At 40.8% G+C, this 24,471-nt stretch overlaps 1 protein-coding gene across 8 annotated transcripts in view; it reads left to right on the top strand.

Moving 5' to 3' along the window:
- LOC139606770 (RNA-binding protein with multiple splicing-like) overlaps window positions 1–24,471 on the top strand; it is a 34,864-nt gene that overhangs the window by 3,109 nt on the left and 7,284 nt on the right. For 2 of the 8 annotated variants that reach the window (XR_011684684.1, XM_071459113.1), the window contains exons 2-7: window positions 10,970–11,047; window positions 11,767–11,805; window positions 14,320–14,382; window positions 17,517–17,667; window positions 20,272–20,399; window positions 23,310–23,373. Coding sequence is in view for 4 of the 8 variants with exons in the window: in XM_071459113.1 (XP_071315214.1) it covers window positions 10,970–11,047; window positions 11,767–11,805; window positions 14,320–14,382; window positions 17,517–17,667; window positions 20,272–20,399; window positions 23,310–23,372 (522 nt within the window). In the remaining 4 variants the exon portion in view is untranslated. Of the gene's footprint in view, window positions 1–10,969; window positions 11,048–11,766; window positions 11,806–14,319; window positions 14,383–17,516; window positions 17,668–20,271; window positions 20,400–23,309; window positions 23,380–24,471 lie in introns of all 8 variants that reach the window. The other 6 variants (XR_011684683.1, XM_071459112.1, XR_011684685.1 and 3 more) reach the window with 3 other exon arrangements.

Raw genomic sequence — 24,471 nt, 5'->3', positions numbered from 1 at the left:
CATGACTAATTTCTTAAGTATCACTTGCACTTTTTCAACATGATTCATGAATATGAGAGTTTAGTCTCTCTGGTCACCAGATTAGTGTTTCATTAAAGTAAAATCTTAGCTGCTTTATTGGTGACGAAGTGACTAATTTTGTTTACTTTTAAGTCTTTTATGTATTTTCCCATCTGTTCAGAAACATTCACATGGTTCCCCTTGTCAAAACTACTAAATGTGAAATACCAAACAACTTTGTGCTGAACAACACTAAAGTAACCATAAACTTAGACCTTATGAGAGCCAAAGTTTAACAGCCTTGCCGGTATGACTCTCACATGCTGAGCAACAGCAGCGCCCCCCCCCCCCACCCCCCACCCCCGCTTGCACAGTGTAGTATGTGACTCAATGGATCACTGATTCGCACCAGTAAAGCGCCGTAGCGAGCTTGGCTTCTCATGCCTGCTTCATTGCTCAACCTCACACGCCATCATCAGTGTACACCAAAGCCCCACGATGCTTAATGTTTATCTTCTGTGGACCACTGCTCACCAAACATGGTCTTGTTGCAGGCAAGGTATGCAGGTTTCAGCCCCGGCAGCATCTAATCTTGCGAGCTGGTTTGATAAGCTTTATTTATCGGGTGTTCTGGATGCTTTCACACGCTGTGGCACTCGACGGCCACTGATGTAGTCGAGGTGACACGCCGTCTCTTACATGGTTAATGTCAAGCTGCGGATTCCAGACCTTGTATGGAGAAGGAAGAACCTGGAGAGTAGATTTGAATTTCTTAAAAACTGAATTGAAGTTGCCGTCAGCACAAGAGCTGAATATGTTCTTGTGAATGTTTTGTTCATTTTTAAACTGTGGAGACAGTGATGTGAAGTACAGTCATAAAGATTGAGGCGAGGTGACAAATTCCAGGCGCGTTTGTGTTATCAGGAAGGTAATGTATTATGACAAGAGTGCATGCAGTGAAGGAACAAACCCAGTTCACCAAAAGTTATTTTTTAAATTGAAAGCCTTTGGCTTATGGATTAGTGTGTGGAGAAAACAAACTATGTGAATACATCACCCCGGGCCTTTGGCAGTTTCTCTATTTTAGAGACCAGACAATTATTCAAAAACATAATCAGCAGATTAATCATCAGTTGTAGGCCAATTTTTTATAAATTAATCATTTAAGTAATTTATTAAGCAAAGGCTGCCAAAGTTTAGCTCCTTCCAGATTCTCAAATAGAAGGATTTGCTTCTTTTTTATGTCATTGTAAATTGAGTGTCTTTATGTGGACAGAGGGTCGGACAGAACAAGCAAGATGATGTGATTTTAGGCTCTGGAAAATTGAGATGTCCGATTTTTAACAATTTTCTAACGTTTTACAAGCCGAACAGAAAAAAAGGAGTTGAAGTGGCATTGAAAGTAATCATTTATTTCAGTAACAAGAGAAGGGAATGATGGTGGAGAGGGAGGGGTGAAGACAAGCAGTACAGGTTGTGAGTAAATGGAATGCATCAAAGCTAACCAAGTCACCCGACTGAGCTCGACCTTTAGCCTCTTTGTCGTCAGTTTCCCTCAAGCTAACTTGTGTTTATTTAAGTCGAGACCTGCCCAGCCTTGCCGATGCTGGAGGTCCACTGTCAAACTGCAACGGATTTTTAACAAATGAGTGAACTTCTCTCGTTTCCTCCACAGGATGAAACTATCCTTTACTTGACATCCTAATTCACAGTAAACCTGTGTTCCTAGATGTAACAATCTAACACGGCGGGAGTTTGAACCTTGTCAGACATCTGTTTATTCTAGGTTTTGGCTGACCATAAACATGTAAGTGGATCTTTACAAGTGCCCAAAGAGAAACAGAATATCACTCAAGCAGAGTTCAGCAAATGTGGCGTATCTCCCTGGGGTGTAATTGGATTGTGCTTGGCTTGCTTTGGGGATCCACCAGGTCCTCTTCAGATAACAGGTCATGTGGCCAGCGTGACCTTTTCCATGAAGAGACGTAGGTGGGGAGCTCCGCTGCTGGAGAAGCACTGTGAAGCAGAGGGAGGCCAAACCGGGCTGCAGCACAGTGGCGGCGTGGGCGTGTGTGTGTGTGTGTGGTCTGTACATGTGCATGTATCTATGAAAAGGGCACGCAGATATATTAACGCTCTGTGACATGAAACGTTACCGGAGGGGAGCTGAGAAGGTAAAGTGGCCATGATAGGGCAAAAGGGAAAACATACAAAGAATCTCACAGATTGTTGAAGACATTGTACACATCGATTCACTGTTGGTAAAGACTATGACGCATTCTTAAAAATCACATTGTATGAAACACAGATATAACACGAAGTATACACTAATATAGACAAAAAAGGTCCTAGACAGGCTCCCACACGCAGTAAAGCCCTGTCCCATCTACCCGTCTGATAGGTTGGAGTTTATTTATAAAAGCGCCGGGGGAATTGTCATCTTATCTTAGCCATTTGTCAGCTGTGCGACAAGAGGTATTTGAAAAGACAACAACAAGGCTTAGCGTCAGGAACGGCTGGCAAAGGAGCCCGCTAAACTGATGGGAGAAGAAAAGGAAAAAGACGGCGTTAAAGAACTGTTCCAGATATTTAAATAAATATATCCTCAGCCATATAAAAACTATTAAAAGTGGCCCGGAGTGAGGAGAGAGGCTCTGCTATTCTTAAAAGGCCCTAGTTGTCAACTTTGAGTTTGTAATTAAAGATACTCAACATAACTGAAGGAAGTGTGAGCTTGTGCCTAGAGAGCGTCAGCCATCTTGTCTTGCTATGTCATACTGTATTTATATGCTTGTTCACTCACCTCCACTTTATTATTGCTTACACACAAGCTATAATTATCCACCTTACTCTGATCACTATCTCACCTCAGTCTCTCTGTACTCCTCCCTTCACACTCCTTTTATACTCTGCACACTTCTTCTTCCCCAATTCATCTAATTTCTTTTCTCTGACCCTCTCATCCATACTCCTCCTCCTCCTCCTCCTCCCCTTGTCGTCCCTCTCCTTACGTTTATCTCCCTTCCCCTTCATTTCCTTCCCTCTGTCCTTTCCTACGTCCCACCCTTTTTCTTCCTTCTTTCTCTTTATCTTGTTCTCATGCCATTTCCTCCCTTTTGCTCTCACTCCTCCCTGGTACTGCTTATAATTCGCTACTCTCCTTCTCCCCTTTCCTACCCCTCCCTTCTTTCTTTTCCTGCCCCCTCTTTCTTGCACCCATTTTAGTCCCAGTGGACGCTCTTCCTTATCCCTTATCAGCCTATACGTTGAAAGCATGACCCCGAGATCTCTGAACAGAAGGACCGTTTATGGTCACGAGAAGAGCCCTAAGACAGAGGCGAGCCAAGCTGAATGGCAACGAGGAGAAACATGTATGTCCGAATTTCCAACTGTGTGCCAACGGTTGTTTGACTATCCATCAAGAGTTGGTTAATGTGGGACCAAACTCCAAACTAGCTAACTACAAAACTCTGTGGATAGGCCTTAATGGAATAGCTCCTCAAATCGAGGCTACTTTAGTGTTATGTTGTCAATTGTAAGAAGTAACATCATACTTCTCGTGGAAAAGATTAGCTCTTGTCAATCCACTTCACAGGGAATTAAAGAGTCCCTGTTGTCGGAATTTAGATTTTCTTCCATTATGACGTGGTATATTTAGCCGAGAGTGTGAAGAATTAATTTATTAGTCAATATTCAGCAAATGAATCTGTAACTAATTTTGATAATCGTTAAACATTTTACAAGCAAACGCAAGTATTTGCTGGTTATCAAATGTCTGGGTTTGGACTATTGGCCCGATAAAGCAAGATATTGAGAGTACGTCACATAGGGCTTTGGGAACTTAAAATGGATCTTAAACTGCAGATAGAGACAATGCATTGAACTACTTATAATTTCAACTTTTTAGAGACTGAGTTATTTCACATTTCCTGAAAATGAACTATATTTAGTGCTGACTCGATTGATAAGTTGCTCGTCAAAAAAAAGGCCAAAGATGAAAAACAATTAGCATTTTTTTCATTGATAGATATCAATAGAATGATATAGTTATAGATACACTGATAATATCATTATTGGCAGCCCTAAATATGGGAACTTAAAGTGCTGTCACTGACAAAAACAAAAGAACAGCTGTATTATCACGTAAAGGAAACAACATATCAGCAGATCAGCAGCAGGCTTAGATTTCTTCATGGAGACACAAAGGATGACTGAGTATCCACTGTTGTGTTTTTCCACTGGCACAGGACACTTTAACCCTCTGACCACCCAACCTCAAAACCAAACAGTTTAAGATGTCCACTTGGGCAAGCGGCAACAAAGAGAGCCCAGGAAAGGCTGACATGGACTTAGCCGATTAGTTCACGTTAATGAACACTGGAATGTTAAGTACATTCATCAAGACTCATCAGATGAGAGAAAGGAAGAAAGGAGCAAACTAGTATGAAAGATTGTGATGAGCTCTAAGCTGACAGCCACGGAGTCAAACTGATGTGTAGCTGACAGTCTGCGAATGGGTCGGTCTTCTCTTCCACACGTCATCCAGATGACACCTTAAGGCCTATATGCTCAGGTCAGAAGTGGCTGATGAGAAAGAAAGAGCACATATGTGTCATTAAGTTTCATTAAAGACAAAAGGCAACTGTTATGTAGAGAGGAAGAAACGAGTCCCTGAGCTAGGGAAGGAAAAACACAGTGAAGTGCTTACTTGCTTTTCCTAGGTCATTTGTTTTAAATGTCTTTTAAAGGTTAACCTGTTGGAACATTGACAGACCTGCACTGAGCTGTAATTGTTGCTCAAAAGCACTTGTGCGAGTAAGAGAGAGGGAGGGAAAACAAAGAAGCTCTCCTATTACGACTCGATGGTGACGTTTGGAGTGTGCTCAACCTCACAGTTGACCCCTGACCTACACAATAACCCGGACCTAACCTGTGACCTCTCACCCTGAATGTGAAACTTGACCCGTTGAACCCTTGTGATTAACAGACAAATGTAGTCATCCATTTATGGCCGTTTGACACCTCTCAGGCCTGCAGTCTCTCACTCTTCACATTCTCCGACACGGAAGATGCAGGGAAAAAAAAACTTGCGAGGATGATGGAGGGTGATGCCAACACAGATCAGCGACAACGAAGATAGCAAAGGAGTGTGGGAGTCTGTCAGCTAGACTGCTTTTAATAATGTGGCACTGAACTGACGCAAGAAAACTCAGCTGGCCCTGAGCTCACACGTGCTCATGGGTAGACTTTGATATTTGCTCGGTCACAGTGAACGACTTGTGTGTGGATTTGAAAGCTACTGGTGCGAATGTGCAAGGAACGATTTCGTCTGAGCTTTTTTTTTATTTCATATGGAGGTAATTGCAGGATTGTTGCATGCACTCACCCTCCACATAACCTGCCTATTGTACCCTGTCTTCAAGTTTAGAGCTGTGTCCTGCCACATCTGGTTTGAAGGACCTGTATCTATTAACTTGGCTGGCGAACACACACATACACGCACGCACACACGCACACACACACACACACACACACACACATATAAACACACACACACAGGGAGGGAGGCAGAAACACATAGTAAGCATCACACATTGCACCAAGGTCGTGTCCCTCGTTCTAGCCAGAATGGATATTTAAAAAAAAAACCACTCAATTAAAGTCAGAGCAAATATCTGAGAAAGTCACCCAGTACAACAGATGACAACGAGGCATTTCAGGGAATAGGTGTGACAAATTTTATAAGTCTACTACGCAAGCTGAATAGAAATGACACATAAATAAGTTCCATCATTTAATGAGACAAAATCAAGTCGCTTCATAATGGCTGACAAATTGCAGGCTACACTAAAGGAGATTTTCAATATTTTAATGCAAGTTTTGAATAGTGTTCCAGTCAGTTATTGTTCAAGCCATCAGGAGGTTGTGGGGTTATTTATTTTAATTAGAGCCTAGCGACATTTGATAGTGGACAGGGTGTTTGCTGGAGGGCCGGTCTCTCTGTTTGAGAGCCTAAGTTAGATTTTTCCTTTATATGGCATTTCATTAACAAAGCTACAAAAAGCACTCTGTAGCTGATATTTTTAGCTCAAGACTAAATTTACTATCCTTTGTTATTTTTCTCCTTCATCTGGCTAATTTAAATTTGGTTATAACAACTTGGATTTTGACCATTGTTTCTATTGGTAGTAATACCAAAGTCAGTTGCTGAGGTCAGATGATGATCAGACAGGTTTGAAAACGAAGGAGAATAATAAACTTATCACACAAATTGTCTATTGTAAACTTCCAAATGAACTTCCTGGTTCAGGTTTGACCTGTCGTATTTGTTGTTGAGGGATAATTGCGCATGAGCTCATTTTTGGTTGTACTTAACGTCACTTTGTTCCCATTAGAGGAGAAAAAACAGCAAGAACTGTTTTAATAATCTGTTAATTGTTCCAGTAATTTTCTGCCAGTCATACTAACCATCTTCTGCTTTTCTCACTCATATCAGACATGATATTAAACTGTGGTCACCTGTGTGAACTGTTGGTCAGATCAAATGAGGAATTTTAAGACCTCCCGTTAGGCTCTGCGAAATTATGATGAGCATATTTTAATTCTTTTCTGACATTAAAAAAAAAGAAAGATGGATTGAGAAAATATGGAGAAGAAAGGCTGATGAAAATAGTTGTTAGTTGTAGCCTTAGTTCCCAGATGTCAACACTTACTTTGATGAGCACAATGTTATCTCATCAGTGATAAACCAGAATTAACCTTTAAAATAACACTTTACATAATCTGTTGAGTATTGTTGTTAGCACAGACCTCTTACCCCTCCTTCTACAACCTTAGGGTGGCACCAGAAAACCTGCAAGGTGCAATGATAGAGTATCAATAGGGTGATGACCTCATCCGGGGCTTGTGGAGTCGGGGCTCTTTGATAAGAGGTACATTGATCCCCTGGGACCTGCTGCAGAAGTGGCCTTAATAGGATCTGATGTTTTTGGCCCGGGGCTCCACACTCTGCTGTGCTCCGCTAAGGCGTTGCCAAGGAACTGCACTGGTACGCCGGCTGTGAAGTACTCAGCTGGCTCGTGGTAGGTAGGGACCGCTGTTTTTGATTGAAGCCTGCATGCATGTTGGTGTGTGAGCACGCCATAAATGGTCAATGATTCAAAGGGCCGTAGCAGGCCACTCAGCACTATGGAAATGTAGGTATGTGACCACGAGGAACCAATAAAACAATGTCTCTATAAGCCAATAAAACAGTGGCCGAAGGTTTATCTTTGCTTTTTACGAATCTGCAGAATCTGCTCAACCCCCGGCTTGACCTTCAGTTTAGTTTACTACATCATGAAATCTTGATGTCTCACTTCACCTGGTGGGAGCACGCTTATAACTCTCTTCCAGCCAGTCTCAAAGCAACATAAATAACAACTGATACTGTAATCAACAGCAGATGTCTGCAGGAGAGAGCTGTTGACACATTTGCCTGTGAATCGTCCACCATGTGCAGTCAGCTCCACACCGGACACACGGCAAAAACGATCATATATCACAACAGCTGACGTCAGGAAGTCTCAGGAATAAGGTCTGACACAGCCAAGAATGTCCCATTGTTGGTGTGTGGAGGACTCATTGTTGTGTGTGTTTATCTGAACCCGTGCAGCATATCCAGATCCCAAGTGTCCATTAGGCTCATGACTAAAGACAGGAGCTAAATCAAGGATGGGATCTTTGATAGCTTGGCAAGGGAAGGAAGATTTTCTTAACAAGTCTGGCAACCACCCGTTTAGCTAATGGTGGAGAAAATGTCAATGATCAAGTTTCAGTAGACATGATTTTATCTAAAAAATACACCATTATTATTATTATTATAAACTTAAGTCAGAGCTAGGATATTTGCTTTATAGTGATCCGGTGTTCAGTTTCAACTTGTATCCACATGAAGTGAAGCAACAAGACTTAAGGGTGAAATATAAATCTGTCATCTAAACAGCAGCAGATATTTTTCCTCTGATGTTTTTCTGGCATCTTTTTGTGGTCATGTGCAGCTTCAACAAGAGTTATGCCCACGATCAGTAAAACAGCAAAAACAACTGTGAAAACAAAACCTGTCCCTAATAGAAATTTCAAACCAAAAGCTTTGATGCCTTTCTTGTGACTTCGTCTTCTTGTATACTCCTCAAACGCCTTTTGGATTTTTAGTTTACAACACTTTTTTACCGCCACACTTCGTTTTATCGGCCTCAACAGCTGTCAGTGACTGCCCTTGCTTGTGTCTGATTGATACCATCCTGGTCTGACTCTTTGTTCCCATGCAGCTCCATATAAGGAGGCCCTCAGTAGAGTTTATTTAAACAGACCTGCCACAGACAGAGCCCAGTGATGGGCCTGCAGGGTTCAGCTCGGCTCAGATAAGATAAGAGTGAAGGTGAGAAAGTCGCCGAGGTGAGATTTTTTTGGCTGGATGGTCGGTTTGGCACTCATCAGCTATTGCTCCCCCAGTTGCTAAGCTCCTTTGTTTGTGTGTTGCTCTGACTTTGGCATCAGTGGTGCGTATCAGGTTACATGTGGGAATGAGGTGTAGTGTTAGTTCAGCAGTTCCTTTGTCCCCTGAGTTGTGAATCCACTATCTAATGAATCTGGGAGCTCTGAATCTACTCCATGTAACTGCATACCTATGGTTTTATTCTAAATTCAGCCTTAAATAGAATCATTTTGTACTATTGAATTAATAATTAAATTACACATCCAAATCCACAATCACAGCATTGATGTTGGTGTGTGGGGTGGAGATGTTGGTAGTTGGTTTGATGCACAGTCTATTGTTTGATTTTGATGTCTCCTGTGCACTTGAGCAATTATTTTCCTGTAGCAAGCCATCTTTAATTAGGCGATAATTCCAGGTAGGAGTTGTGATTAGTGCCTGCAGAGATAATGCAATTGTCTAAACAATTTTTAATCTATTATTTCGTGTCTGCCTCACTTATCTTAGTACCACTATACTGCAAAAAGGGAGGGATTTTTTCATAGTTTTGTAAAGCTTAAGAGAGGTTAAATGCAAAAATAAAGCTGTTGTGTTAATTAGAAACACATGTCGTAGTTTATAGTTAGAAATACCTGTGTTAACAACTCTTTCCTGGACTGGTCCTTTATTAAGGACAGACACATCTACAATTACATGCAACAAATAAAATTTTCCCATTTGTTTGCCTCCAAAATGTAACCAGATCTGCATTCATGAGCTGTGACAGGACGTCTCAGCACCTGTGTCTTCTAGTGCTGCTACATCTGTGTTTACTAAATGTTGGCGTTGGTGCTAATGTGTCTGCATATGTTGAAAGAAGTACCTGCTGGTCACACAAAGCTTTTCAAGCATGCCAGTCAGGTTGCCAAAAGCGTAATTTAGGGATTGAGACTGCAAAAGATAAACAAGGTTATAGCTCAAATTGACAGCTTTGGCCAAGTTACTCAGTTAAAGAAGTGTCAGTGTGCCCACAAAGTACCCACGGTATTGTAGCCTAACCCCAAGCCCTATCAGCCATTCTGGACTTGAAAACCAGGTTATCATTTTCATTTAGTAAATAACTTTTTGCCTCTTTCCATTATTGGTTTCTTGAAGGAAATATCCTTATTCATTTTATTACCAAGCTTTAGATGAGATGATTTATACCACCAAGTGTGCATTAAGTAAAAAGCTGAGGCTAGCAGCTGGTTAGCTGAGTTTAGCACATGCGTACAGAAGTAGCGTTAGCTCCCTTTAGCACCTAAATGTGTCTCGCACTCTCACTTTTTTTGTACAGAATAAACAAACACGATTCAATGTGGCAATTAGTTAACTTCAGAGGTGCCGATGGGGGATTTTACGATATTTTCAGCCTTTGTGCTACATTAAGCTAAGCAGCTGCTGGATTCTAAGCAGTTATTTGACAGCCACATTTTTTAAACTATGTATTTATTTTCATCAGTTTTCTTTTCAAGCTCTCTACGAAAAATGCTGTAATTAGACACTTTTTGACATTTGATTGATGGACCTTGGGAAATATGTTGCTGAACAGCACTCTCTCAGTTTAGTCCACAGTAAATTTGTAGTGTGTTCTCTTGTGCATTCTCCCCATAGTTTCCAAGCCAGTATTCCAAGTTTGCCCCTTTTCTCAGAACATACAGCACATAAGACGAGTTCACCCTCACCCACCCACTATCAGCTGTCTTATATCTGTTACTCACCAATGTCATCTACTCTTTTTTTCATCTTCTTTTTTTATCTCTCAGGGTCGACACCGAGGTTTTAGGCAGCAAATGCAGTTTAAAGTGTTCGCTTTGGACAGTGTTTTCGAAATAGTAGTGAACTGAGATTTGCTCACTGAAGGCGTCTAAAATTACCTTTTGATAAGCCTAAACTTTACCCACAGTACACCTAGTGCTATCACACTGCATTTATTTTACTCCTCTATCAGCACACATCGTAACATGACATAATAACCACTTCCTCGCCTAAAGAGCACATTTGGAGTTACTCTCTTGTTGCTACCCCCTGTGGTTTTCTACCTCCTCTGACTCAGTACAAACAGTTACATTTTCCTTCAGTCTTTCTGAGCAAACATATACATTGTAATTCCCCAGTAATGCCAGCTCAAGTTGCAAGTTGAAAAGTTCAAATGTAAAACGGAGGCTAGAGCTGTGAGGGAGGGTTGCTATAAAACACAGCAGGCAGTAGATTAAACAAGAGAACACGATTCGCTTAGTGTAGAAAGGTATGATAGGGTCTGTGTGTGTGTGTGTGTTTGCTGAGCTGAAATATATCTCTATCAGTATCTGAAGAGTCTCTTTTACTGTAAAAGCCAACCAAGGGAACTATTCAACTCACGCTCAGTGTCCTTTTCCTCATAACCTCATCCTTTACTGTCAGGTATGCATGGTAGCTATTTATAACTAGTGGAGGTTAATGAAAAATACATGATCTCTTTCTTGTCTTCCTCAGGTCCGAACGCTATTTGTCAGTGGGCTACCACTGGATATTAAGCCGCGGGAGCTCTATCTCCTGTTCAGACCATTTAAGGTATGTTTGTATGTTTTAAATTGATGGGCTGTAGCTATTCTTAGCAGCTTTCTTTCCAACAGTCAATGGGACCTCCATTAATGGTGATGAAATAAACGGCAATGGAAACTCTCCCGCGAGGTTCAAGTGTCTGTGTTCCTAAAGCCGAGGTTCAATCACATCTTGATCCACGGGAAGCTTATGTGTGTGCGTGTCTCATGGAAAAATGGCTCGCCGCCTGTGATACAAAAACAAAGCTATTTGCTTCACCTCAGAAACTTCACTTTGTGACAGCACAGAGTCCTAGAATTTAGCTCAGGTGAATGCATGTGTGTGTTGCAGCTTTTTGGTCAGAACAAGAAAATAATGCACTTCAATGGTGCAGCAGCAGCACAGTTAAAGTGAATAATGGGACAATTGCTATGCATCTAATCCCTCACTTAGATAATACTCATGGTATGCACTCAGTAAATGGTTTATATCATGAGTGCTGAAAGCAGTAAATCTCGATTAATCAGGTAGGACATAACAATCCAGTCCATATGGTCTTCATAAGAGCTCCTTGACCCATGAAACAACCCAACTTAGTCAGCTGTGACTCTGTAATGCAAAAATATAAGACTTTTTACTGAATGCAAGTGTTATTATGCAATACTTTTGCTCAGTAGAATCCCTTAAATATACTTTTCTCGTTAACAGGCACTTTTTCACAGTTCTAACATGTTCTTTCTTTGTTTCAGGGCTATGAAGGCTCCTTGATAAAACTCACTTCTAAACAGGTATGCTACAAGACACACTGAGTGCTGTGTTTCCATACAAAGAAAGTAATGAATGAAGCCATCAGTCAGCCTCTCATCCTGCTGTTACTGTTTGTATTACGCAATCTCTAGCTCATTAACACCTTTAAGTTTTTTGTCTCTCCTTTGTCCTGTTTTGCCCCCCTTGGTGTTATCGGCATTTTGACTATGATGGATTAGCACTCTTTGTCAGGAAGTACCTCGAATAGGAAAAAAAAAAAAAGTTTATTTGGGGGAGGAAAGGAAAAAAGTGTTGCACCAACTTGCCTTTGGCAGTCAGATAGTATGCTTGTAGTCGCAGACAGTCAACTCCAGTGGGACGTGCCGGGATGGGAAGGGAGACGGAAAAGAATTTTGAGGTGTCAAAGCGAGCGTTTTGACAAGAGCGGTACTGACGGTTGAGTTTTGCCTCAAGGGGCGCAGGACTGAAAATGAGCTCAGCTGGCAGGTGTCCACATCCAGAGTTAAGCAATTTAGCTTCATGTCAGTGTACTTATTACCACATTACACTGTTTCCCATAAAGACATGACATGCTCATTAGAAGGGTTTAGCGCGATTTAGATTGAATGTGCTGAGTATAATACCTCTAAAACTAAGAACAAAGGGAAGCTTTTTCTCCAGTAGTTAAATTTCTTCAGGACAAGTAAAATCATATTGTATGGTTTTGGATTTTCCCTTTTTTGTTTCATTATGGTTGCATGCTATCAAAACCTTTCAAATTGCAATTAAAACTATTAACTTTCCAAGTTTTGAATGCATTTAGATCCATTGTAGCTTTGTCAGTAAGGGTTGCTCTCATTGGAAAAGGTAGAAACAGAGAGCTTTAGCACTTTTGCCTCAGAGAGTAACTTCTCACCTGTCTGCAGTGATGTACAGGTGTGCTCCAGGAGCCTGTGACATCACTGTTGGGTGTAGTTTCAGTAAAATGTTGCTTTCAGCCTGGTGTTAAATTACTCTTTGAATAATTATCAAAACATTTCCTGACTAATTTAATGTTGATAAAATAATCAGTACGGTTGGAGTTGAAGCTTTACAGCGCAGTCCCAAAGCTACACTGACCTTCACTTAAATTATAAAATGCAAATTTCATAATCTAGAACATGTGGTTTGTGCAGGGTTTGCATGTTTAATGTTTAAGTGAGACGCTCAGCACCTCTCTGTGCACTTTGTCCCTGGACCTCTTTTCCCTTTAGTTTCACAATTGCAAACTTCTACATGACAAATGTCAGCTGATGCTTATGCTCAGTCACATCACGCAAAGTGCTGTACAGCATTCCTCAGGCTTTGTTTTGAGTGACTCTCCTCCCAACTAATGGCAATGACAGCGGCGACGTAAATCAATCGATCACCCTCTCCGTTCCCGTCCAGAGAACACGCAGCCATCTCCATATATAGCAAGAGCTAGATCTAAGACCCTTTCTATTTATATACCTGTTATGCTTCCTCCTCCTGACGTCTTCACTTAGTCCGTCTTTCTTTTTTTGTGTATTTCTTCTTTCCTTTTCCTCCCCTCCTCCTCCTCCTCTCCCTCCTCCTCTTCACTCGACTTGTTCAAAATTCCCATAACCCTAGACTGCTTTTCCAGATCACACGCGGCAGCGCGACCTCATGGGACCATGTTTAGAGATTTCGCTTTCTCCTCACCCCCAACTCCTCCCAACATCCCCATCCACACACACACACACACACATACACACACACATAAATACACCGCAAAAATGTGTATTCTTTGTTCATGTCTGCAGCAGCGGTTAGAAATCTGACAACTGAACCTGCATCCTTGTCTTTTTTGTTTTATTTTTTATTTTTTTGCTTTTCCCTCTTGCTCACTCACCTTTACTATTGAGGGCGCTGGCTCTAAAGTCATGCCACCAGAATGTAAAACGAGCACCACTGAAGTAGATGTGAACAAGAATGTATTACATGGTTTTCCACTGACAGGCCTGTTCGAGAAGGTCTTAAAACCAATTTCTACCTCTCTCCTCACTTTCTTTTAGTTTTATTCTCACCTTTAACCTCTAAATCCTAATTCTCAAGACCCCCCATTTTTCCTCTCCTTACTTTTGCTCGATCTCGTCTCCTTTTTCAGCTTTTCCCCCTTCTCTGCCTCTCTTACACACACTCACACGCACTTTCTCGCTCTCACATTGCCCGTATTTGGTCATAGGGGAGCCGAATGATGAACTCTCCTTGTACAAAGTAAGCATCCAGCCTCTATTTCTCTCCCCCTCTTTCTCTCTATGTCGCCACAGCTTTATAAACAGGGTGAGAGAGTGAGTGAGCGAGACAGAGGAGGAGGAGGGGGGTGGGGTGGGGGTGGGGGGGGGGGTATGATAAGAAATAAAAAAAAAAAAAAAAAATATATATATATATATATATATATATATATATATAAAAAAGAACAACATGTCTGTGTCACTCAGACAGAAATGCAGACTCAGTTTTCTGCCTTAAACCATGTTTCTTTCTTTTGTTCTGTCTTCTTGTCTCCCCAGCCAGTGGGGTTTGTCAGCTTTGACAGTCGATCAGAGGCGGAGGCTGCTAAGAATGCCTTGAACGTAAGTGTCATGCCCTCTCCGTGCTCCTCTCAAGCACCAGCTCAGCGCTAGTATATCTTGTGATGACTTGGAATCGGATCGTTTCTGCCTTCTGTGCAAATGCATTTGATATCAGGGAAATCCAGGCATTTTTTTACATTATAATCGCAGCCACAAAAGCCTGAGAAGTTAGTGAAGACAAACATATCATGGCTGCTTTAAATACTGTATGTCTTAACATTTCTGTTTAAGTAAATAAAGCATTTTTCTGAAAGCTTTGCTGCGGATCCTGCAAGGTCAGGAGGAAAATTAGCTCTTCTTTCACATATAAATAGAAGATATTGATTTGGGGTTTAATTTTAATCTCACTTATTTCAGAATGGAGCTCAGTAGAAAGCCTTGATGAGGGAGATTCAAATATAAAACAGAGCCCATCCTCACAGGGTTTTATTCAGCTCGCTTGAAACAAAGTATAGATAGACTGTAATGAACACCATCTCTCACACAGCTGTATTTTTTTTAACGTGTCTAGATACACACCACCCCTCGCTGTTGCGCCTTAAGTTTTTGTTGATCTCTTTGTCACAGAAAAAGATCAGATTTATCATCTTCCTTAAGTGCGACCGTGACGACGCAAGCAGAATCTGTCAGCTTTCAGAAGTGGAGATGTTGGTGCACATCAAACACAGAGCAGAGAGTTGAAGAAAGGATAAAAATTATCATCTTATTATGAGCCAACAATAGTCAGACTGTTTCCATAGAATTACTCGAGTCGGGCTGAGAATTGAACAGTGCTCTTGTTTTTTGGGGGAAAGCAACATCCCAGGGGTCATATGGAGATAAGCCAGATTTTGCAAACATCTATCTGCATATTGAAATATGGGAAAGACAGAGAAACTGTAGGGGAAAAAATGGGCTTTGCTTCCTGTTATGGTAGTTCTGCTGTATCTCCTCTAAACTATGAACAGATATAGCCTCTAAGAGAACAATAGATTCTTACTAGAACACCATTACATCAATGGCAATCATCACCAAAACAATACATGCAGAAGTGCAAAGAAAGTGCTAAGAAGCTAAAAAAAAACCACACACATTTCAAGGTAAAGATTCAACACAGTTCAAACTGAGATGTGCTCAGGCCTCATTATATCCATGTACCTTATTATACTCCTGCAGCCTCGACTGGCAGAAGCTGTGAGTGCACTGAGCCAAGGCAATCCTAGTTAATTCCCTCTCCTTCATGAGAAGAGTCATCCCTCGCTTGTTTCAGCTCAGCTTTGCGTGAGCCTGCGGGGACGAGCCGAGAAACCCATCCTCACAGCTTCTCACTCTTGTGCTGCAGAGAACTTTACTCTTCGCTGCTTTTCTCCTCCATTGATCTGACCTCCGTGTTTTTCTGCTGGTCTCTCGCAGCCAATCAAATGAGGTTAATTGGAAGGCGTTTATAGTCGATGGTGAAATTCTTCTTTGCCCTGCTGCTTCTGAGCAAACCAAACAAATAGCAGCTTTGTTTTTGGATAAAGAAGACCTTTGTTTATGTCACATTCCTTGTTTTTCTTCAGGCGGAAGAAATTTAGAGGAAAAATTATTCGGACTAGTGCACATGTGGAGTTATTTAATGTAGATCTGAGAGAAAAGCAACCTTTACTTGGCTTGTCATGAGCGATGGTATGTCAGAAGGCTTTTAGCACTGGCATCTCACGAATTTACCTGAATTTCTGGCTCGCACTTTAAGCAGTGATGCTCTCTGTGTGTCACAGCGAATGGGGAATTTGATGTCATGATATTAAATTAGTTACCCAGTTCAACAGGGAACATAGCAAGGTCCTTGTGGCTTGCCTGCCTGTTGCATAAATGACATCGTGCGCTAGCCAGGTTCGTGTCATCAGGTTATGATTTTCAGTTGTGGGTCATCACATGCACTGAACCAGAATAACACTGTAATCTGCAGTGAGTTGTTTACAGCAGGCTTCAAAGTCTAAGCAACTGAGAATGTCCTCTCAACGCCAAGATACTGGCAGTAAATTGTGTTGTGAAATAGTCAATGATAAAAAGTATACAGAGTGACAATACCAGATATTAGCCAGGTCCCATTAGACATTTAAACAATGCAGAAGGCTGAGAATACAAACGTGGAAGATGTGCATAAAAGCTAACTCCTTAAAGGTCTAAATGAGTTTGCTTCATCACCACTAGCCAACGCCATAATTCCTCACTACGTCAGTGGTGAACAAAATCATTTACCTGTTCCAAGTATGGTTGCCAAAGCAAAGTATTTCTGACCTAATATGTAACATCATTAAAAGTACTTTTGTGGTGAACCCACATCTCGCTAAACAAAGAATTTTAGCAACCTTCCAGAAAAACAAGGGCCATCTAAGAACTATATAAACAGCCTGTCTGCATTCATAATATTGGCTGGGATGTGAACGAAATTCGTTATTACTGCTTGTACTCAAATTTAATCAGCATAAAAAACAACTGAAACATGCTAAAATCTTAAAATACATGGTATTTGAATGCCCAATGTTGAAGTACGCATTAGCATGGATATTTGCAAGACAGTGTTTTTTTTGCAGGAGCCAAACTGACTTCTTGCCACCAAACATACTGCATATTTACAAAGATACATTGAATCTGTGTTGAGATTCAAAGAAACTCAAGAGAAAAGCCATCACATGTCCTAACCACACTGATTTGTCCATGATTAAGCGTGATATAGAGCTACAAATTGGTAGGGGTTCTTTCAGATGTTCATTTTCTGCAGAGATGGTGTTAGTTGACTGGTGGTCGAAGCACTTCAAAGGCTCTCTTCAATAGAAATAGAAGTTGAAGCTCATGGGTATCACAGTATTTAGGGTGATTTGCCATACTAAACAAAAAAATCACGATTTCTCTAAAACAAAGTTAAAACGGGCAATAGTAATAATAAATGGCACATAAGATAAAACTATAATTTTGTAAAATAATCTGGGAGTTATCCATAGGTCTAAGTTGAGAAGCATCATTAAAAGCATTACCATTATACGGTGAGGATGGAGACTTTACTTTACAAAATTTGTTTGCACCATCTTTCTGGTTAGTTGATACAACTGTCTTTTGTCTGTCTGTTTTTTTTTTTTCTTTTGCTGACACATCTTTCCGTTGTCTCTCAGGGAGTCAGGTTTGATCCAGAAATCCCCCAGACCCTGCGGCTGGAGTTCGCCAAGGCCAACACCAAGATGGCCAAGAACAAGCTGGTTGGCACTCCCAACCCCCCTCCCTCCCAGCAAAGCCCCGGGCCACAGTTCATTAGCAGAGACCCATGTGAGTACTCCGTCTCTCCCTGAGTTCGTCTTACTTTTTGTCCGTCTCTGCTGCTGCTTCTTTTGGCCATTAGTTTCTCTTGTTTGTGGTGGCCGGACAGCTGTTTGCTGTTTTTTAGGATTTCTTTTGTCATTAATAGAGGAGTGTTTGTGCTCAAGCTATAGACTTGGAGATTAACTTCACTTCTAATCACTGATATGTGGTTGGATCGCAACAGTGGGACCAGCCCTATAAAGGCGAATGTTGCTGACTGACTGACTGACTGAGTGATGAAGTTACATCATTGGTCGACTGGCTGCGAGTTGGAGTTTCCCCAGTGGTCGTTGCTCTTTCAAAATGATTCTACACAAACAAGCTGTGTTGCCAGTTTCATGTCTTTGTTGCTAGATTAACCAATTATTTTCAGACCTCTTCAGCAACAAGCACAGACGAACAAATCTTGCAACTTCTTGGACAAACCTTAGCAACTTTCCGTAGAGGAGAGTCGCCAGTATTGCAATGTGAGCTTAAGGTCGCGCTTTTCCTCTGTAGGCACACCCCACTCTGCAGACTGCATGACAGCTTCTGTCTTATTCTCAGTAATCATTTCACATGTAAATATTATGAAAATACAACACAGCCATTGTCTTTAACTCATGTGTCTGGTGATTCTGTCAGACAAAGTTGTGGTTAGAATATGGCTATTAAATGACTTGGAAGTGACTGCTGGCTTACATGTAGTCTTAATGGGCCTTGTTTCACTCACTATTTAACACTTGTTCCTTTATCTGACCAGAAGAACAGAAAAATATGTAAATGAGAACAATATAACAGAATATTACCAGTAAACACAGTATATGTGAGCACAGAGAGTAGGAGAGAAGCTAACAAATAAAGGACTGAAACCAGATGACTCTAGGCAGAGTACAAATAATACGCAGCCCAGCCATATACTAGGTATTGACCTAGTATTGTTTCTTTTGATGGTGTTGTTTGCTCCTCGATGAAACATTATCAGCCTATGAACTCATGTTAATGCCATTTCTCTTAGTAATCTGTTACCAAAACGGTTTCTTTGAAATCAGGTTCTGTCCACTTTTGGTATGATGGGTTAACCTGATTAGGGCTCTCCCCTAAACACATGCCCCCTGTTATATAAACAGTACATGCTCATTTTTTGCTGTAATAATTTGGACTCAAGGACTTTGAGTATCAGGCGTTTATGGAATTTGCTAAAGTAGCTCTGTACTCTTTTTCTATTTTGTTAAATATTTTTCCTAGGAGTTAAGGGTTTTGCAATAATCAGTCATTGAGAGTTGAACACAGGCCAGCTGTGGTTGTACATTCTTCCTGAATGACCACACTGCTCTTATCTTGGATCTTTTTTTTGCCAGAGAAAGGGTGTGTACTTGAGGCCCCAGTGGGAAATGGAAGGAAACAATTAATGAAACCATGACGTAATCACCAGGAGAGAAATTGCTGTCATTTTCTGATAAGAGATGTTTAAATCAGTCATTTTTCTGATGCCTTGATAAACAGTCACCAGGAGACAGAGAGCGTGGGGGGAAAATGTTCCTGTTGTGATGTGTAATTTAAACACAGCTATCTGATGTCTCTCCATCAAGTCGCTATTTTTTTTTTTTGTTCTGATTCTGCGTTTTTAAGTGTTCACACACTCTGTGCCGCTCTGCACCGTCATCTGTCTCTTCACTCATGCACTATGTTCTTTTTTCCACAGCGACTTTACACTCAACTCAGTGAGTAAATCAACATATCTGAGATGGTTTCCCCTCATTTTCTCCTGAAATAAGTCAGCTATGGTTATATCATGAAAATATAAATAATAATAATGCTTGTGAAGCTTTCAATTCTTGCACAGTACATGTGCAGTGTACAATGATAAAGGTGCAAGATTTTCTAAAAACTCTTAGTGATGTTTAAAACAATGGGTTCTCAGACAGGAGCTAGTTTCTAGCCAGCTGGCGTAATTTTGTTGGCTGAAATGACAACTGTTGCAGCTGTAGCTAACTAGCTAACCTAGCTAAAACTACTAGCTATAGGAAGAAGTTTTAAAAATGATAAGATATCCATGTAGATCAGGCTGTTTAATTGCAACATAACACCGTTTGGCTGCTCACCTTACATAGTTATACATATTTCGACCTGTAAGTTTTCACTTTAAGTTATAAAATTTATTCATTTACTGCTGTAGGTAATAAGCTAGTAAACAGACATGCTAACGAATGCAGCCACATTCAATCCATTACATACACTTTTGCATTGGAAAAAAACCAACCCCACAATCCTTCAAATTCTATAATAATCTGTATTATTGCTATTACTATATTTTATTGAACATGTGTCAGAATCCGGAGCGTGACAGACTTGCCACGCTGAGATACCGCTAGGCTGTGATTTGTCATTTTATGAAGGAGGGGTTTAGTTAACTCTCACCTAAATTAAAAGAAATGAAATGAGAGGAAGCCACTTCAGATAACTGATACTCACCTGTAGTGCACCTCCACAACCACCACCACTGCCGCCACCTCCACCCTGTCTCTCTAGCCACCCACCCATCCACTGGCCACTCTCCTCACTCCACTCCTCCTCTTCTTCTTTCCACAGATGAGCTCACAGTGCCTGCTCTATATCCCAGCAGCCCAGACGTGTGGGCGTCATACCCGCTGTACCCGGCGGAGCTGTCGCCGGCCCTCCCACCCGCTTTCACCTACCCCTCCTCGCTCCACGCTCAGGTAACCTGCAAACCCACCCCTTCCCCCCTCACTACCACCACCACCACCACCACCACCACTGCCCCGCCCCACCTCCTCCTGAGCCGACTGTACAGACAGCTGCTGCCGTCAGCCCTGAAATCATTTGTCTGTTCCATCCACAGATGCACCTCAAAGCACACACCACCCAGTCACTGCCATTTGCAAATTTACAGAAGAACTGATTGGCAGTCGTGGTTAAATCAAATATCTAGTGGTTAGACTTGTATAGTTTTGAATTCAATGAGATAAATTTGTTTTGGGGGAATTTTTTTTAGACTCAGATAAATGTATACACACATTATGTTGAATGGTGAGCTTGATAAAGCAAGATCTATGGGAACAAGTTGCAGTTCTTTCAAAAGAAGCTAAATAGATATTTTCCTTTTTCATACTTTGTACTCTTAAACCATTTTTGAACAAACATTTTTACAATTAAAAGCCAGTAACAGCTTCAAACCACCATTTCTGAAATACTGGCCAGTCATGTTCATCTGTGCACCATGAAAACAGGAAATGAAACAGGAATTTGATATAATTTAATTTGTTTATTGATAGTGGAATTAGTGACTTTATAAATATTTAATTTCCAGGGTGTAGTCCATTTTTGCAGATGTGTAATGGTGTTTTACCCTTCTCTTGAGAGGGCCTGCTACCTGATCCCATTAACTTCCAGGAATCGAACTAAACTAAACTAATCGCACTGTTCACCAAACCCTTGCCTTTCTTATGCCTGTGGAGACATAAGAAAGGCGTCAATGAGTTTGACTGACTTTTAAGACCTCTAAGTAGGAAAAATAGATATAAATAATAAGATTCCCTGAAAAATTGCTATCCTATAATAATCTAAGTGTAGAAGTTGAGTTGTCGATTTAAATGCTGGTTACAACAAATCACTTCTTTTCTGAGAAATAAAACTTACCCCAAAAAGTATCTTTTTGAGTTTACTGGGGTCTTGGAATCCTGAGCACTACAAATATGTAATCAATGCCATAATTTTTACTTTATAAAAAGCTTGTTTAACAACAGAGCAAAGGCACCTTATTGACATAGCACCTACTCACTCTGCATATTTTGATAAAGTTCATATTTAAAGATCAAGAAGGGTTTAGAATGAAAAAGTCTGTCAAGATCTAACATCACATACCACAGGTTACAGTTTTCATGAATCAATAGCAGCTCATGTCATGTCACTTTATTTATGCCAATTACTCGCACACACACACACACACACACACACACACACACACACACACACACTACTGAAAGCTTCAACACTTTAAAAGGTTTGCATCATCATTTGATCATCACCTACTTTAGTAATTAAATCCCCCTTTTTCCACCAACCATGATCCAGTTTATTGAGGTCTTCTAATCTGCACAGCTCCACTGTGAGTTCACATAAGAATTCCTTATTGATCTCTTGAAATTCTTCTCATGAAGCCTGTTTGGTGCTGGCGGACCCTGATAGGATCTCAGTATTAGATATATACTGTTTTCGAATTTTTGTTTGCTTATTGGTTTTCAATCATGCATTGATCCCTCAGTACTTTGAAGTATTTAAAGCTCAAATGTTCTAGTATATGTCTTTAATCTCTGCTAGAGAGTATCCAGAGTATATTTCCATATAATGCAGATGCTAAGGTTATTTAAACACAAAGGCCCCTAGCAAAGACATGAGGGCTCAGATGATGTCAGAATTCGAAATGAGCGCAAGTTGAATCTGCCTAGCTGGCATTTTTCCACATGCATCGGATATGTGAGCACACACTGACACACACAATGAGGATCTGGCCTTGTGATTTCAGTGGGGGGGGGGTGTTAGCATCTCACAGCTTCTTTTGACCTAGTGTAGGTGAGACATAAAAATGTGTCTATAAACAGGTCTTACAGCACACACACAATACTAAGTGATCAGATTTCATTTATGTGTTTCTGTATATTAGCTCAGCCCTAATAAGGTGCCATCATCCTTTCTAATGAGAGTACAGTTGATTTGCTAGTAAATGTTAGCAACTGGGCTGTTTGCAAATTAATAAATCTGAGAATTACTTGCACTTATTTTGTTGTGTGACATCGATTGTATTTGAATTCAAAAAGATGATTGTGCAATGTGAAAATTTACAAGACTTGACAGGTAGTAATAGGTAACCTTAGTAAAGCTATGAGGGTCTGTAACAAACAAGGTGTAGATTGTCCTGCTATATTTCTTGTATTCATAGACAATCCAGTGTCAACTATTAGTGGACTGTAAAATTAAAAGTAGAAGTTAGAGGAATAGTTTGACATTTTGGCTTATTCCCTTTCTTGCCAGTAGCATTCTCTTGTTTATCTATGAACCGTGAAGCTACAGTCGGAAGCCAGTTAGCTTAGCTTAGCATAAAAACTGGAGAAAGGAGAAAACAGCAAGCAGGAGTCCTGTCATTTACGCGGTAACTCTGGCCAAGAAATTGTCCAGCGCAGAAGCAACTGCAAAACCCAATGTATCTTCTTCACACTTTGGCTTTTGTACAAGTTAAACAAATGAATTTTGTGGGTTGTGTTACTTTTGGACGGACCCAGGCTAGCTGCTTCCCTCTCTCCCTCCGTCCAAGCGTTTAAGCTAAGCTAACGTTGTATCTAGTTGTATCTGCTGTGAAGATATGAGATATAACTCTCAACAACAGAGTGAATTTGCGTATTTCTGAAAATGTGTTTCCATTTATGTGCAGCAAAACGGCCCCTTGATATTACAAGGTTTAAAAAATGGTCATATGCAGAGAGATATTAATGTTTTAATCCAGCAAAATCGGTCAATGAATTGAATATCACATTAAAGTTTGTATGAGTTTAAATAGCGAGAGCATTTGTATGTATCCTCATGTGTGTTGATGTATGATTATGTTTGTTTAGATTCGCTGGCTCCCACCTGCAGATGGAACTCCTCAGGGATGGAAGTCCAGGCAGTTCTGCTGAAGTATGTGTGAGTAACAACTTACACAAACGCACACACTCTCTCAGCCCTCTGCCCTGCCATGACAAAGAAGTGTACATAGCGCTGTGCCGTGGAAATACTTTAGTAAATGTTATGACACTTTGTTTAAACAGGCGCAGAGATATTCCCCAAACATGTGTCGGGAATATCACAGGGTGTTACTCCATGCTCATAGCGTGTGCATCAAGTGAGCACCCTCTGTTTGCCCTCAGCCATCGCATGAAAATTCTCCATCTAGCAGACTGCAAAACTAACCAGCTAATTAGTCAGTGCATCCCACTCACTAACACAAAACAAATTAGCCTGTTAGATGGAAAAGTGTTAAACCCAGTCGGTCAATGAAACCACAGCCGCCCCTTGCTTGTCATCATTAGAGATGAAAGGTGCGATTTAAAGGGAAACTCCATTATTTTTCCCTACTCAGGTCGCAGGGTGCAGAGGCTCGACTTTACCCATTGAAGTGATGCTTGATCTCAGGCATCAAAGGCAGCGAGTCAAACGGAATGTACAACGAGCCCTGATGCCGATGTTTTAATAAAGCAGACGGGGTAGAGCTCAGCAAATATGACTGAAATGCTAATATAAGTTGCTTTGATAGGTAAAGTGATTATAACCAGCGGTGAAAGTCACTCAGTACGTATACTCAAGTACTGAGAGGCTGAAATGTAGAGGGGCAGAGCTGAGGGGAGCTGCAGAGCCTTGTGATAATTCTGTGGGTTCCTAAATAAGAACGACCCCCTCTCAGTATTTCATCATACACACAATGGTCAATATAAAAAGCAACTTTTAAGCAAAGGATCTTAATGACCTGGTACTTGTCCCTCCACTGATTGTGATTGATTATAATTTTCATGTAATCTTATAGCACCAAAACAAATTAATGGAAGTAAATCCAGGTTTAAAATTACACGGGCTGAGTAGTTACTGTGCAGGATCAGAAGTTATTGGTGCGTACCAGAAGGACGCCTGATATTTATTGTTCTTGTACGTGAGGGAAAGTTTATAATTTTGCACACGCTCTAAAAATTGCCATAATAAACACTGAATATTGTCCTATTATAGTGTTGGTACTATGTAGCA

This window comes from Trachinotus anak, unplaced genomic scaffold, assembly GCF_046630095.1.
Source record: "Trachinotus anak isolate AG129_WGS33_773 ecotype Australia unplaced genomic scaffold, CSIRO_AGI_Tana_v1 ptg000023l, whole genome shotgun sequence".
Lineage (NCBI taxonomy): Eukaryota > Metazoa > Chordata > Actinopteri > Carangiformes > Carangidae > Trachinotus > Trachinotus anak.
Note: the sequence above shows the minus strand (reverse complement) of the source record. Positions and strands in the feature narration are given on the sequence as shown.